This window comes from Quercus suber, unplaced genomic scaffold, assembly GCF_002906115.3.
Source record: "Quercus suber isolate HL8 unplaced genomic scaffold, Cork oak 2.0 scaffold_22, whole genome shotgun sequence".
Classification (NCBI taxonomy): Eukaryota; Viridiplantae; Streptophyta; class Magnoliopsida; order Fagales; family Fagaceae; genus Quercus; species Quercus suber.
The window spans coordinates 1844064-1858800 of NW_027069487.1; the positions used below are offsets into that span (position 1 = coordinate 1844064).

Sequence of the window (14737 nt, forward strand, 5' to 3'; positions counted from 1 at the left end):
CGGACTGAGCTGAGGGAGGCGAGGGACTGAGCTGAGGCGAGGGAGGCTGAAGAAAAGAAATGAGGGAGAGGGATAACCTGATTAGGGATTAGGGTTAGAATAGGTTTATATATATACAAGGGTATTTTCGTAATTTAATGTTCCGGGTTTTTAACGGGTCGGGTTTCGGGCCGGGTCTCGGGTCGGGTCTCGGGTTTTATTTATAAAACCCGGACCCGACCCGGACCCGGTTCGGGTTTTTTTTTTTAAACCCATANTAGTTGGCTGCCTCGTATTGTGTAAAATCATTGTGAGCGGCCTAAATATTAGTTTGTACTCCAAACACCCTTTGCTGGGGTGACGAGCCTGATCAACCCCATCATCAGTAACTGAAGAGCAGTACTAGTAGCAAACCTTTTTGATGCAGAATTAACCAAGGCAATCAACAAGATCATGATACCTATCATTCCTAAACTAAATAATTTGATCTACGAATCACAAATACAATGTCACTTGATTACAATTGAACACAAGAACTAAGCAACAAATTGAAATTGACAAAGTTAAATAGTTAGATTAGAAGAAGCCTACAAATTACTTGTCTACTCCTGCTCCTAATAGTCACGTTAGGGGCAAAGACATCCCTACAAACATGTCACTACACGAGATGAACCTTGGTTTAGTGAATTGAAGTTGGCCTTGGGTGTAATAGGACTCCCAATTACTGCGCATGATCGTATACTTAGGAGCTCCCCGTCGGTTGTTGGAACGACGCGAGCAGCTGGGCCTCAATTCAGAAAGATGAAGAGCACAAAAGTACAAGTAGGGGGTTGCCATGTGAGGGGGATCTCCATTCCTATGGACATGGATTGGTTACTCTTGATAGAGGATTGGATTGTTGGATGAAGTGTTGGAGATATTGGAGCCGGTTTTCTTGTAGACTTCAATCTTTCATTTGTAGGCAATAGGTGGTAGTTATTTATAGCCAATAACTACCCCACAAATCAAGGAGGGGGTAGTATATGTGCAGGAAATAACTACCAGTTACAAGTGTCATCTTTTTGCCAATTTATCTCCTAAATGGCATAAGTAACTACTATTTTATTTTTATATAAACATGGTCCCTTGGGTTTTGATGGATCCTCAGGTTTTGTCTTATAGCCATCATTCCAAGGCACCCAAGGATCCAACCAAACATCTATAGATGATCCATCTCCTACTAAGTAGTAAGTACCCTTCTCAATCAATTGCTAAAATTTTTCTATGGCTTTCCAAATTGGTGAATCAGCCTTGACAGGTTCTCTTTAGGCCAATATTTTCTGAATTTATTTTTTCTTTCAAGCATATTTATGCATAAACCATCCATTCCATAAATGACCATCCAACCAAGTTTGGCTATTAAAGAAGTATTAAAGTCTTTGAATCTCCTAAAGGCTAAAGCTCCAGCCTTCTTTAGGGAGGAAGAGATGATCCCAAAATTTTCAAACTATGTATCTACCACTTAATTGCTTTCAAAACCTTCCTGTTAATGCATCAAGTTTTTCACAAGTTTTATAGGGGTTTCGGGGTAAGATTGTTAAGTGGGAATTACTTGAACTCTAAAATTTATCATTGTGCTCCTCCCAGCATAAGATAATAATTTACTCCTCCATCGAAGCAATCTTGCCTCAAATTTTTCTTGGAGGTATTAAAAGTTCTTGGACCTATTTCGGGTTATCATAGGGGTTTCCAAAGAAATTAGTTCTTTTGGCAAACCTTCATATTCATATTTTGCTTCAATTCCCTGCTAGATGCTTGTACTTTTTTACATTGAAAAGACTAGCCCAAATTTCTGCATGTTGATCATTTGCTTAGAGCCCTAGACTAGTTGTAGTAGGTTTCCTGGCACATATTCAAGTCATTGGCTTCATGCTAAATGCTTTAGAGATTAAAATAATATCATTTGCATACATCACGAGTTATTGTTGGGTTTGTAATGCTTTCTATCAAGTGGGTGTTTTTGTTTGAAATGATTCTTATCATTTGATGATCGCTTGAGTTGTGCCTAAAGTCGTCATGAAATTACAATGAAAATTTTCCCCATGTTAAGGGAAATAATTCACTAAATAAAGCAGATTCCATATGCTGAGTATTAGGATTATTCTAGTGATTTCAAGCAATTACAGTCATATGAAGTTATACACATTAAATTCAACAAAATAAAAAAGAAAAGAAAAAGAATTACAATTGTTACAAAACTTGGAGGTGAGATATTCCATCAGGGCCTCCTATATTCTTAGCGATGTTGTCGTTGTAAGCCAACATCTTTATTGCATATGAAAGTGACAAATATTGTGTTGATTGAATGACAATAATCCCTCCCCCAATAAACTTTCTCACATTCGATATTTGATCACATAATATAAATTCAATTTTGAGAAGTTCTACAAGGCTTTCTAAACAAAATATTCATATAGTCCTTATGAGTTACTCATGTTCAACACAAGCATATAGAACCATGAGCCAATGAAAAGAACAAGTTCACATAGGTTTAGGAGTGGAGACATACTCTAATTAAGAAATGTTTCTCATACATTATCAAATTGGAAATGTGACTTTATAACTAATAATATAATTTAGAAACTTATCCAATTTAAATGTACAACAATCAAGCAATTGGGTTTATATTTGAGTAATATATGTCAACTACAAGAGAAAGAGCTACATGCATGACTTGAGATCAAAGTTAAGATACAAGCTTAGAAAGGTGTTAGGCACCCAAGCTCGCTTTATCCAAGGATTAGCCACCACTTATATGATGAAGGCCATAATCAACTAAGGATCTAACGAATAGTTGGTTCCCTTGTTACAAGGAACAATTATATATTTTTTAATCATGCACATGAACTACCCAAATCACGTAGTAGGGGATGGATTGAACTAATTCTAGGATTTGTAGTATTTATTCTTAGGAAAGTAGTGTGAAACTGAAAGTAAAAGAGAACATACATGGATGGTTCTGTTGCACCACAATTAGACTTGGAATAGATAGAAAACTAGGTTCTTTTATTCAAAAAGAAAAGTGTCTACGGATGCACCCTCTTACGACAACAACCCTAATCTACATATTTAAACTAAAACAAATGAAAAAAAGAAAAAAGAAAAAAAGAAAAAAAGAAAAAAAACTCAAAGAAATGTTGAAATTAAATTTAGAAAATAAAGAAATATTGAATCTAGATGTAATTTTTTTTAAGGAATTGACCTAGGCCTGAAGACCAATTTACTTATTTGGCCAATCCTAGAATCCTTGTCAAGTACGACAACAAAAACATTATCTTAATGGTTTTTGTTTTTCCTACACTAAAAAAAAAAAAAAAAAATTTTATTATATATATACACACACATACTATTTTGGAAAATGTTCTCCAAATTTGGAGAAAAACCTTTTAAACTCCTCATTTATCTTTTTATTGGATGTGAATTTTGAAAATCTAATAGTTTAATTGAATGTTCTTATTATATCCTTCATACTTGCAAAATTTCAAAATGATCAACGATCAATAGCTATGTCTTTAATCAAAATTTTAAACTTCAAGTTTTTGTGATTTAAAATAATGCATATAAAATAAGTTTATTAATTGAATAGTAAATAACATCTAATTTAAACAAAATTTTATATGAATGTTACGAACATTGAGCACATACAATCTAAGAATTAGATTTTCAAATAATATAGGAGAAGTTTGAAGAATTTATTTGGAGAAAAACCCTATCCTACCTTTTTTTAAGATTAATTATTTGAAAACAATTTTTATAAACACAAACTTAGATTTCTAATCAAGAGTGTCAGATCTTTTTATCTTCTTCATTTAAAATTTTTTCTTTCACCTTTCTAGCTAGTTTGTATGGCTACAAATGAAGCTACATATGAAACTTCTAAATGTCCCTAGTCGAATTTTAAATCATTTTATTTCTCATTCATATATAGTATTGAAATAATTTCTATTTTGAAAGTTATTTAATAAATGGAGTGTGTAATATTATAAATGAGTTTGATCTAAACCAACTAGTTTTGTATATGAGTCAACATACTAATAATTAAAACAACTTATTAGAAAGACTAAACAACCAATTAGAAATGTCACAAAATGCCCGCTATTGGGAGAAGTATCTTACACTCTCTCAATTTCAAGTAAAGTAGAGAGGACAATTTCTCTCTCTCTCTCTCTCTCTCTCTCACACACACACACACACACACATATATATGTATACTTTGCTCAGTATATACAGTGCTTTAAATAATCGCGATCCTGGCATCTTGAAATCTCTAGATATATACCTGGACTGAATTGATTTTGATATCCATATAAAATATGCATACTATTAGATTCATGTGACGTGTGGCTCAATCAGCTAAACTCATTGTAAAATTTCTCTCTCCTATAATGTGAAGATACGAGGTTAACATTTTTATTTAAAAATTCTAGTTGGTCAGTTAGAATATACTATTTTCGAGTTTAATACCATATTTTACCCCCCTTCCCAAAAAAAAAAAAAATTGGACACATTCCTCCTCTATCTTGAATGTGATAAGAGGAGGAATGTGTCCAAGGTGTGGCTCAATCACCTTGAGTTATCTGTAAATTTCCACATAAAGTAAATTGTTTACTTTTTCACTGATGGACTTTTGGCTAGTAGTTTTGAGGTAAAATAAACTTTGTTTGTGTGTGTGGATAAAAGTAGCATATTGGCTTATATATCGCTAAAAATTCATAATTGTGGGAAGAAATATGAATCTCTTTAATAATGGTTCGAAAATGCTGCTTAGAAATTTCGAACTCAGTACTTTATAGATTTCATGGAGCCTAGCTGCCTAAAGGCCAACCAATTAGAGTTTATTGATATAAAGTAACATTTATTTAGTGTATAAGTTATTAGGGGTTATTGTTATATTTTTTATATAAAAATAATTGGGGGGGGGGGGGTTTAAATTGAATGTTTACAGTAAAAATACTAGAAGCTGTCAATCAATCAATTGAGTTACAAAGTTTTTGACTACGAGGGTTATTATCAAAGTGAATGAACTATGAAGAATTTATAATTTTATATTATTCTATGTTTTTAAAAAATGTAATTCTCTTCTTTAAATTCATATTTAAAGGCTCATTTTTCCCTTACCAATTTTAAATTATATTGAAGGCACATATATGATATATGTAGGGGGGGAGAAGGGCCCAATCCAACATAGTGGGCCGAGAGCCCATATAAGAACTACTGTGCGACTGAGAAAAAGGAGATGGTAAGGGCAAGGCCCATCTGGAAGAGGGACCCACAGAGGGAAAAGTGATTACAATCCGAAGAGGTTGCCTTTTTTCCGAGGAGGTTACACTCCTCTGACGCGAATAGTAGGGATCAATTGAACGTATGAAAGGTTAAGATGATCTTCCGAGGACTCCTCTTGATCAAGATAAGTTTTAAGTACACTGGGAGACGATAAGGATGAAGAAATATCTAAAGGGAAAGCTACTACCACCGTATTTAATGCTCTGAAGCAACTTTTCTGGCCGCATTTATGTGGAGAAGACCCCTGAACAGTGTATCTTTACCTACCGCCACTCACACAGAGCTAAAGGAAATGCTTGATATGACATATACTCAAGTAGACTCACGGATGAGGTACAAGTAGACGATGGAGATAAAAAGAAGGGAGGTTATATAAAGGAAAGAAGCTCCTAATAGAAGGAGGGGAAAAAAAAAGAGAGGGAAGAAGAACTTGACTGTAACCCTAAGATCTGTGTTCATCAGATAATCAATAATATAACTCTTCGGATATCCATTCTTTACGTGTAAATTCATGTTGGTTTGTGCTTGAAGGTTGTGATTCGTTGTTGTTGATCCCATACTTAACCTAACTCTTTCACCCATACTCTACAAATTCATTGTTTTGGGCTTGGGCCACAAATCCTAACCCTACAATTGGCGCCGTCTGTGGGAAGAGCTTGAGTGTAGGGGGAAGCAGCAGCAGTTGATCATGGCTGAACCAGGGAAACAACCGGCAGAATCTGGGGCATCCCAACATATAGACCCTTTTCTCAATTTGGAGCTGAGACAAGACCGTGAAGGCAGTGTGCATACTACACACACTGAACGAACTCAACCTCGTGGCGGAAGTCATGTTTCTCATGCAGAGAAAAACAGCATGCAAATAGAGATTGAAAGGTTAGGAAGGGAGCTGCACTATGCGAAAAGAAAACGTGCTGCCTCGCACTCTGATGACAACTCAGGTGACGAACAAGACATCACTTATGAACAAAGGTCTCGAACTCCAATCAGTGAATCTTTTTCATATGAGGATGAACATCCTCGCAAGAAGCAACCTCAAAAGCCATCACATGGAGGGGTGGGAAATGATGCCATGAGCAAGGCTTTGAATCAAATCTCCAGGTCACCTTTCACGCGTAGGATTGAAGGAGCGAAGTTTCCTCAGCGTTTTAACCAGCCAACATTTACTATTTACAATGGTAAAACTGACCCTGTGGAACATGTGAGCCATTTTAACCAAAGGATGACTGTCTACTCCAGAGATGAAGCTCTGATGTGCAAGGTATTCCCTTCTAGTCTTGGACCCGTGGCCATGAGGTGGTTTGACAACCTAAAAGCAGACTTCATCAATTCCTACCAAGAGCTCACTCAAGCTTTTGGTTCACGTTTCGTCACATGCCGAAGGGTGGCCAGGCCCTTGTCTTCCCTGCTATCCTTGAACATGCGTGAAGGTGAGTCCCTTAAGGCGTATTCGGATAGATATTGGGAGATGTTTAACGATATGGAGGGCAACTTTGATGCAATGGCCCTAGACACGTTTAAGCTGGGTCTCCCCACTGATCATGGTTTAAGGACATCATTGTCCGGCAAGCCTGTTACTAACATGCGTCAATTTATGGACCGTATTGAAAAATATAAAAGGGTTATTGCATTATATTATGGCAGGGATATGGTATGACAGAAACTTGTGGAATCATCTCATTGGAAAATCCAAAGGAAGAATCTCCCCTGTCTGGCTCAACTGGAACACTTGTTTCAGGAGTTGAATCCCAAATAGTTAGTATAGATACATCAAAGCCTCTTCCACCTAAACAATCAGGAGAAATATGGCTTCGAGGACCTAATATGATGCAAGGTGGATTTTTTTTATGCAATGTTTCTACTTAGATTCCTACTTCTGACAGGGCATATGTTGATTTCTCAATTCAAAATTTCTTACCAATACTTTTCTTTTTCTTTTTCTTAAGGATCCATCCAGTAGTCAAGATGCTTTATGTCACTAATTTTTTATATTGCTAAATGCTAATTGTGTGTACCCAAAATATATGGCTATTGGGCTTAACCTCTACTTGGGCTCACAATCTATTTGTTTCGTGGGCTTTCGTGTTTTCTACTGGGGTGGCCCTATGCTCGGCAGACCCAAATACACTTCTATTTCCCCAAGCCTTTCTCCCTCCCTCTCAGGATCACTCATTTGCCCTCTCTGAGTGTTTGCTCTCTTTTCTTAGTATTCTTCCCAGAATTGCCAACCCCCCTTCTCTCATTCTCATCTCTTATTTATAGCTTAAGATTAGCGGAAGGGTTATGATTACTCTGGGTTATTAGTGGGTTTGGAAGTCCAATTCCATTGCTTTTAAGTGGGTGTTTAGTTGGGAGTATGAGTAGTGGCTTTGGAACTGGTTCCCACCCCAAGAGAGACGTATGGTAGCGATATTCCCCAAGGCAATGCCGAGCAGCTAAGACAAAGTATTCCCCAGTAATCACGTTTCCGGTCAAAATGTGTTGGCCAGGTAGGTCTTTGGCTATGAACCATGAGGTGCACGATTCAAGATTGCATGCTCAATGGGCCTTAGGTCAAGCATAGTGGTATGGATCCTGGGCCCATGGCCTCAACAGGCCTAGGGCCCAGCTTCAGTCAAAAGGGTTAGAACTACGAGCCACAATGTAGGGTTGAAGTTTGTGGCCCAAGTATGCCTCGGGACCCCTGTGCTGTACACTAATGTTTACATAACAAAGTATGTTAAATAATGTAGCCTTGAATTGTCATTATGGATCAGACAGCAATAAACACATTAATTAGATGGTTCACTGTGGGATTTGCTAAACTAGTCTTCCATCTTACAACTTTGTATTTGCCACATTAGACTGCATATGAATGTTATCATTTAGACTCATATGCTCAAGTCTATCCATACTCGTTTATGAAACATATGAAGATGGTTTAGCACCCAGCCCAAAAATGAGAACACTATCATTATGTTTTGTGAAGAAATATGTGAAATAGGAATGAGACATTCGAAGTAAATGTATTGGGAAAATATTAGAATCATTTGTTGGATGCAGTTGTTTTAAAGTTCTGATGGATGTTAACTTCATTTAGTAGAAGTGACATTGCAGGTTTTAAACTTTTAGTGGTAAGGTAATCTGGAGACTGGACCACAGACCCTCCTTGAAGTCTTCCCCTAGCCCTTGAAGTCAAAACTCTAGTAAAAACTCAAATGTCCCAGCCCAAGATAAAGAACGAAATATATAAAGAAAGAGGATGGAGAAGGAGAAGAGAAGATAACATCAGTCGTGTTGATTACAAAGTTATATTATTAGGTTTATTACTTTTTTCTCTTATGATTATATATTGCTAGTATGATTCATGCAGCATCTTAAAATCCTTTCAGGTTATTTCAAAAATCCAGAAAGGTTTTAAACTTTTAGTGGTAAGGTAATCTGGAGACTGGACCACAGACCCTCCTTGAAGTCTTCCCCTAGCCCTTGAAGTCAAAACTCTAGTAAAAACTCAAATGTCCCAGCCCAAGATAAAGAACGAAATATATAAAGAAAGAGGATGGAGAAGGAGAAGAGAAGATAACATCAGTCGTGTTGATTACAAAGTTATATTATTAGGTTTATTACTTTTTTCTCTTATGATTATATATTGCTAGTATGATTCATGCAGCATCTTAAAATCCTTTCAGGTTATTTCAAAAATCCAGAAGCCACAAAGCTAACAATAGATGGACAAGGATGGGTGCACACAGGAGATATTGGATATTTCAATGAAGAGGGACAATTATTTGTTGTGGACCGAATTAAGGAGCTCATTAAGTGTTACGGCTTTCAGGTGACTTATCCTTAGTTGATTGTTAAATGTTCAGGTGTATGTAATCTAACTAAACCATTTCTTGTGAGAGGATAAAAGCTATCTGTTTCTTTTAGAATTTCTGTTGACAATGAAGACCTAACAGTGCCGGCATCTGACTTTTGGAAAGCTTTCATTTGCTCATATAGCATTTCTGGGGAGAATACATATGTTCTTCCCTGGTGAGTGAATGATCCATGAGCCTCCTGATCATGTTATATATTTTAAGGAGTAATGAAAATTAGCTGACCTGCAACATTAGCACTAATGTTCTCTGCTTCATTTGATATTGTTTTCAATAGCTTTTCTTTTTTCTAAGCAAAGAATCTCCCAAAGTGCTATATAACTCGCTCTACTGATGATTTGACACCATGTCAGCAGTCATCTGATTTGTTTGGAAATCAGAAAAGCACTTTCTCCTATGAATCAGTATCAAGAATTTTGTTTCTGCACATCTATTATCATGAGGGTTGCAGTAGGTTGATTGCCAACCTAAAATTTAGTCACTTATTTATCTTATATAAATTATTATTTTGAATAGTAGGTTGGTATATTTTCTTTTCAAGTGTTAAGATTTTGGGTCCAAATACCATTCTAAATGTTGGCCTTGCTCGTTATTCTACAGAATTTCTGGATCCTGGAGATAGCTATTTCTTCATTAAACTACTGTATTTAATAATTTGAAAGTTAATAGGTCCATCTTCATAATCCAAGGTACTTGAAGGATTTTAGGTAATGTAAGTGTGCTTAAATATTTGGTACTGCTGAGTTTAATGTATAGTTGAATTCTTATGACAAAGGATGCAACTTTGGATTGGTTCTCAGGTTGATATATTGTGCCTTGGTTCAATTTCCCCTCGATGTCAAACCAACCTAACCTAATTTTTAGAGTTACTTTGTTATTTCTGTATTAGCTTGTTATTATTTTATATAAGGGTATTAATGTTGTCTTGCCATATCACTCTAATATAAACATGCGCTATGGTGAGGAATTGGTTGATTAAGCCCTAAAACCTTTTCTCAAATCTTTCTCCCTCCACTATTCTTTCCTCTCTTTTACTTCTAATATCTCCATATTTTACAACTTAACTCTAATTTTGTATTTAAGTTCTATATTTGCACTTGACTGTTTGTTAGGTGGCACCGGCTGAGCTTGAAGGGCTGCTGATTTCTCACACTGAAATATTAGATGCTGTTGTGTTCCCGTAAGTGTCATACTTTTCCCCATGCTTTATAAGCAGTTATGCATGTCCATCCGTTGCCTTATCTTTGAATCACTGCATTACAGTTTAGTTTCAAATTATGACTTTGTAGATTTCCTGATGCCAAAGCTGGTGAGGTCCCAGTTGCAAATGTTGTGCGCTCACCAAACAGCTTGCTAACAGAAGAAGACGTTCAGAAATTTATTGCAAAGCAGGTAAAGGGTCTGCAAAGCTTCATTCAGTATAAAGGAATTAGAACCCTTTTCAATGATTGATTTGATCCTGAATAACTCAAGCATGCAGTAATTCTTTGGATGATATCAATTGCAGCGATGGCAGTATATCTTTTTAAAGAAATACAGTCATTTAATTCAGGAACTATCCATTCAGAAATCACTTGTCTATTTAATGTTTACCAATCGAAAAATCCCTTTTCATGAGATCCTCAGTAGTTATTACAATTGCAATAGTCTTAACGAAAAATTGTTCTGTTGATAGTGGGATATGCCTCATGCTTCTATGACTATGAGGCCCTTAGTGCAACATCTTGGATTTATGGAACCATAACCATGCAGTCTCTCTTTAATTAGTGTCATTTGGTGTAAAGTCCTGGCCAGCAAAATTCTTAATTCAAAAGTCAATGTCCCCATACCTAATGTATGATATTTCATATTTGCTAGTTAATAATGTGTACTCTACACGGGTGTGTTGGCCGTGAGATAAAGCATTGCCACCAAATAGTAGATGCTCTGGTCAAATTATATGACTCCTATCATCTGTTCAAGAAAAAGCCAATTTGTGATATCTTCTGCTGCTCATGGTGCTTGCATAAATTAAGTTTGTCACCATGTTTCATGAATGAGCGCATACTGTTAACAACTGATGAAGGGGCTCAAACATTCCTTTGCTTGAAATTTAATCAGTCTTTTTGCCCTGTACAGGTGGCGCCATTCAAAAGGTTACGGGCAGTAAGTTTTGTTAACAGTGTCCCAAGGTCAGCTGCAGGAAAGATTTTGAGAAGAGAACTCATAGAGAAAGTCCGATCCAAGATATAAGGTACATAAGGTAAATGGATTCTAATAGGGAAAAAAAATTATTAAAGCTACTATTTGTTTGGTGTCACATGTACAATATAAGATTTATGTAGCAAAATTTTTAATTCGTGACACGTCAATTTGTAAGATTTATGTATTATATTCTTAACATTACTCTTCTAATAGAGGCCCATGAGTACATGATGAAATTGCCCACAAACCTAGAAATTAAGATAGAATAATTCTTACGATTCAATAGCCATTTTATACCAAACTTCATTTTAAAAATATCTTATTCTAGCTAAGAACCTTATAGCTTAACTAAAACTTTTTGTTATTTGTAACAAAGATATTCATGGTTTAAATACCCTATCATTCATGGGAGGGGGATCAAGAGTCCAAATCCCACACCTATGAATGATAGGTGGAAGCCTAAATGACTCTGTAAGAGTAAGGTTGTAAACGAACCTAGTCAAGCCAAGTATTAAAAGTTTAGGCTTGTTTATTTAATTTTATTTCAAACACGAGCCGAGTTCATGCTCATCACCAAATAAGATTATATGTTCAAGCTTAGTTCATTTACTTGTTAAGTAAGTTTGAGTTTGCTTACAAGCTACTTTTTTAACTTATTCTTTTCCTATTTATTGTAAAACCATAACTAAAATATTTTACTCCCTTACAAATCTATAAAGTTTTACTGCAAATGGATTGTTTATGTTATGAATAAACTTCAAATAATAATTTTATATTATATAAACTAATTTACAAACTTATCTAATCCAATTTCAAGTCTATATTAATATATTTTTAAACATGTATACACATAAATATATAGTTAATTCAAGCCCTCATGTTCAAGAGTTTGTTCACAAACGTATTATTATATTGGAGCTTTAGCTCATGTAATAATCGAGCTTAAAATTAGACTTGTGCTTGGTATGTCTACCAATCAAGAGATCATAGCCTAATGATCTGTTTAGATTGAGGGGGAGGAGAGAAAGTAGAGTAAAGTAGAGTAAATTTAGCCTAAAATTAACCTATTTTTTAACTAACTCTACTCTACTTCCCTCTACTCCCTCTCTTTCTTTCCTCAATCCAAACGGGCCCTAAGTTTTACCTAGAGCCGGTTGATTTACAACCAAACAAACGTAAGAGAGAGACCTAGAGCCACAAACGACCACGGCCTGAAAATACAGGTTTTTAGATAGTTGTCTCTGTACCTAGCAGACTTGTGCACACTTACAGAGAGTGGTTTATAGAAGGGCAAGAGAATAATTCTCGACAAAAGAATTAAATCAAAAGACGGTGAATGTCGGCGAACAAAAACTGAAGCGAGTGAATAAAGCAGAGTGTGCGCTTAAAGGCCTGACTTGTTGGTGCTCCTGATTTAGCCAGCAGAACATCCATTATACTCTGTCTCTGACCTTTTCACAACCTCGGCCTCTCTCGTCACTGTCAACATTCGGCACTTTCAGCTGTGGCAGACGAAGAAGAAGAAGATTCCTAGACATAGTTCCGGGTCCCATGGGATAATCATGCCCTTCGTCTTGTCCATCCTAATTAACTTTACTTACATTTTCAAGCTGTGCAGTTTTTACAACTCATGATTTACTTTTATACTTTCTCTGACTGCTTTTGGCCCGTTCTTTTTCTCTTTCTTCTTTATTATGAACAAGAGGTGTATTGGAAAAAAAAAATTCCTTATTCGGATTTTTATAAATTCTATTAAGATAAATTGTGCAATAGGTGTATGTATGAAAGTGTCTAGCCTCTCACGAGCTCACATGCTGTGAGAGGCTAGATGTATACACCTGCAGCATAATAAACTTTTTTTTGTTCTACTATACACACCAAATAAAAATTTACATATTCTTTCACAGACTTGCCTCATTGATATCCACCATAACCCAAAATATGCACCATTACACTTTACAGTGAGTTTCTTTGACAAAATTGAAACAAAGGAAAAATAAATAATGGGCCTCTAAAAAAAGAAAAGACTAATGGGCCTTTTCTTGATCTTTTAATGTTAATAAAAAAGTTGGTTTGGACTTTGGATTCTAATTTAAGAGCTCTGAGAGGATCAAGAAAAGCTTTATCCTATAAGTTCTTAAGCGAATGCTTTGAATATAAAGAAGATTACAAATTGTACAGAACCGAGACACCCAGGCCCACTTGGGCTTTGACTCTACAATGTGGCCCAATGACATCAAACCTTTTCTACATAAGGCTGAGGCCCGAGCCCAAAATAGCTACACGCTCAAGTCTCATGCTGTCTCAAAGCTCAATGAGCAAATAATCTTAGTTGGCACACACCTAGCTTCGCCACCTGGGCCTTACTTGGTAAACCATTTCCCCGATCAAGAAGACAATTGCTCGGGGTGTTGATTTTCGGGTGCCCGGTAATACCTTGGGAAATATCGTTGCCGAGCATCTATACAGAAGTGGGAACCAGTTCCAATGCCACTCCTACCCCACCCCACTCCCAACTAAACTCCCACTTAAGGTTAACGACATTGGATCCCCTCTCCCACTAACAATGAAAGTAATCATAACCCCCCGCCAACTTTTGGGCTATAAATATAAGAAACAAAGGAAGGGAAAAGGTTGTTAAAAGGTTCTGAAGGAAGCTTAAGAGTTGAGAGTAGCAGAGTCATTAAAGGGAGAGGGAAGAAACGCCAAGGTTGGCGAGATACGGTTTAGTCTCTAAGCTAGAATCACCCAATATAGGAAACCTAAAACCCACATCACAAATAGATTATGAGCCTAAGAGCGAGTCAGCCTGTCAATCTCGTTTTGGGCACGCACACAAATAAATCATCAATTATATACAAAATCTTCTAACAACCCTTCATAATTTTGGACCGTCAATTCCTATGTTGATTAGTTTCTTGTGAGTTGCAATTATTTTTGTTTTGAAATAGCTTACAGATTCTGATTTCGTTATCATTCTTTGTCGTCTAAGAGCTCAGGCCTATATAATAGTAGTGAGCTCATTGGTGACAGCCCAATGGCCGACACAATGTACAGCAATAATGTAAGAACCAAACCCAAAATATGTCGAGGCCAAAATGATAATAATATAAACAAACAAAAATGTAAAGGAAGCAATAATGTAGCCATTTAGGCATAGACTGTCACTGCTGCCTCTATAATATATGACAGTCTATTTTCTACTTCATTCACTGCATTTGCGAATCCATGAAATCTTTGCTTTCAAAGAAAGAAAAATTGGTCAAAAATCGTAAATTCATTGCAAAATTGTTAGGTACAAAGTTGAATCTTAAGGCCAGGAAATGGGGTCCAAGTGCTTTTAAATTTTCTTGGACACTTCCCTTTCTCCTACAAGATTTTGACATGAGAATTGC

The 14737-nt window shown here is 36.2% G+C and overlaps 1 protein-coding gene across 1 annotated transcript; it reads left to right on the forward strand.

The window, feature by feature from the left end:
- Positions 1-6947: 6947 nt before the first annotated feature.
- Positions 6948-11589, forward strand: LOC136063828 (probable CoA ligase CCL7). Its single transcript, XM_065764764.1, has 5 exons — positions 6948-7135; positions 8970-9115; positions 10271-10338; positions 10448-10550; positions 11277-11589. The coding sequence occupies exons 1-5, from the start codon at positions 6955-6957 to the stop codon at positions 11388-11390; spliced, it is 612 nt and encodes a 203-aa protein (XP_065620836.1). The 5' UTR covers positions 6948-6954; the 3' UTR covers positions 11391-11589.
- The last annotated feature ends 3148 nt before the right edge of the window (positions 11590-14737 follow it).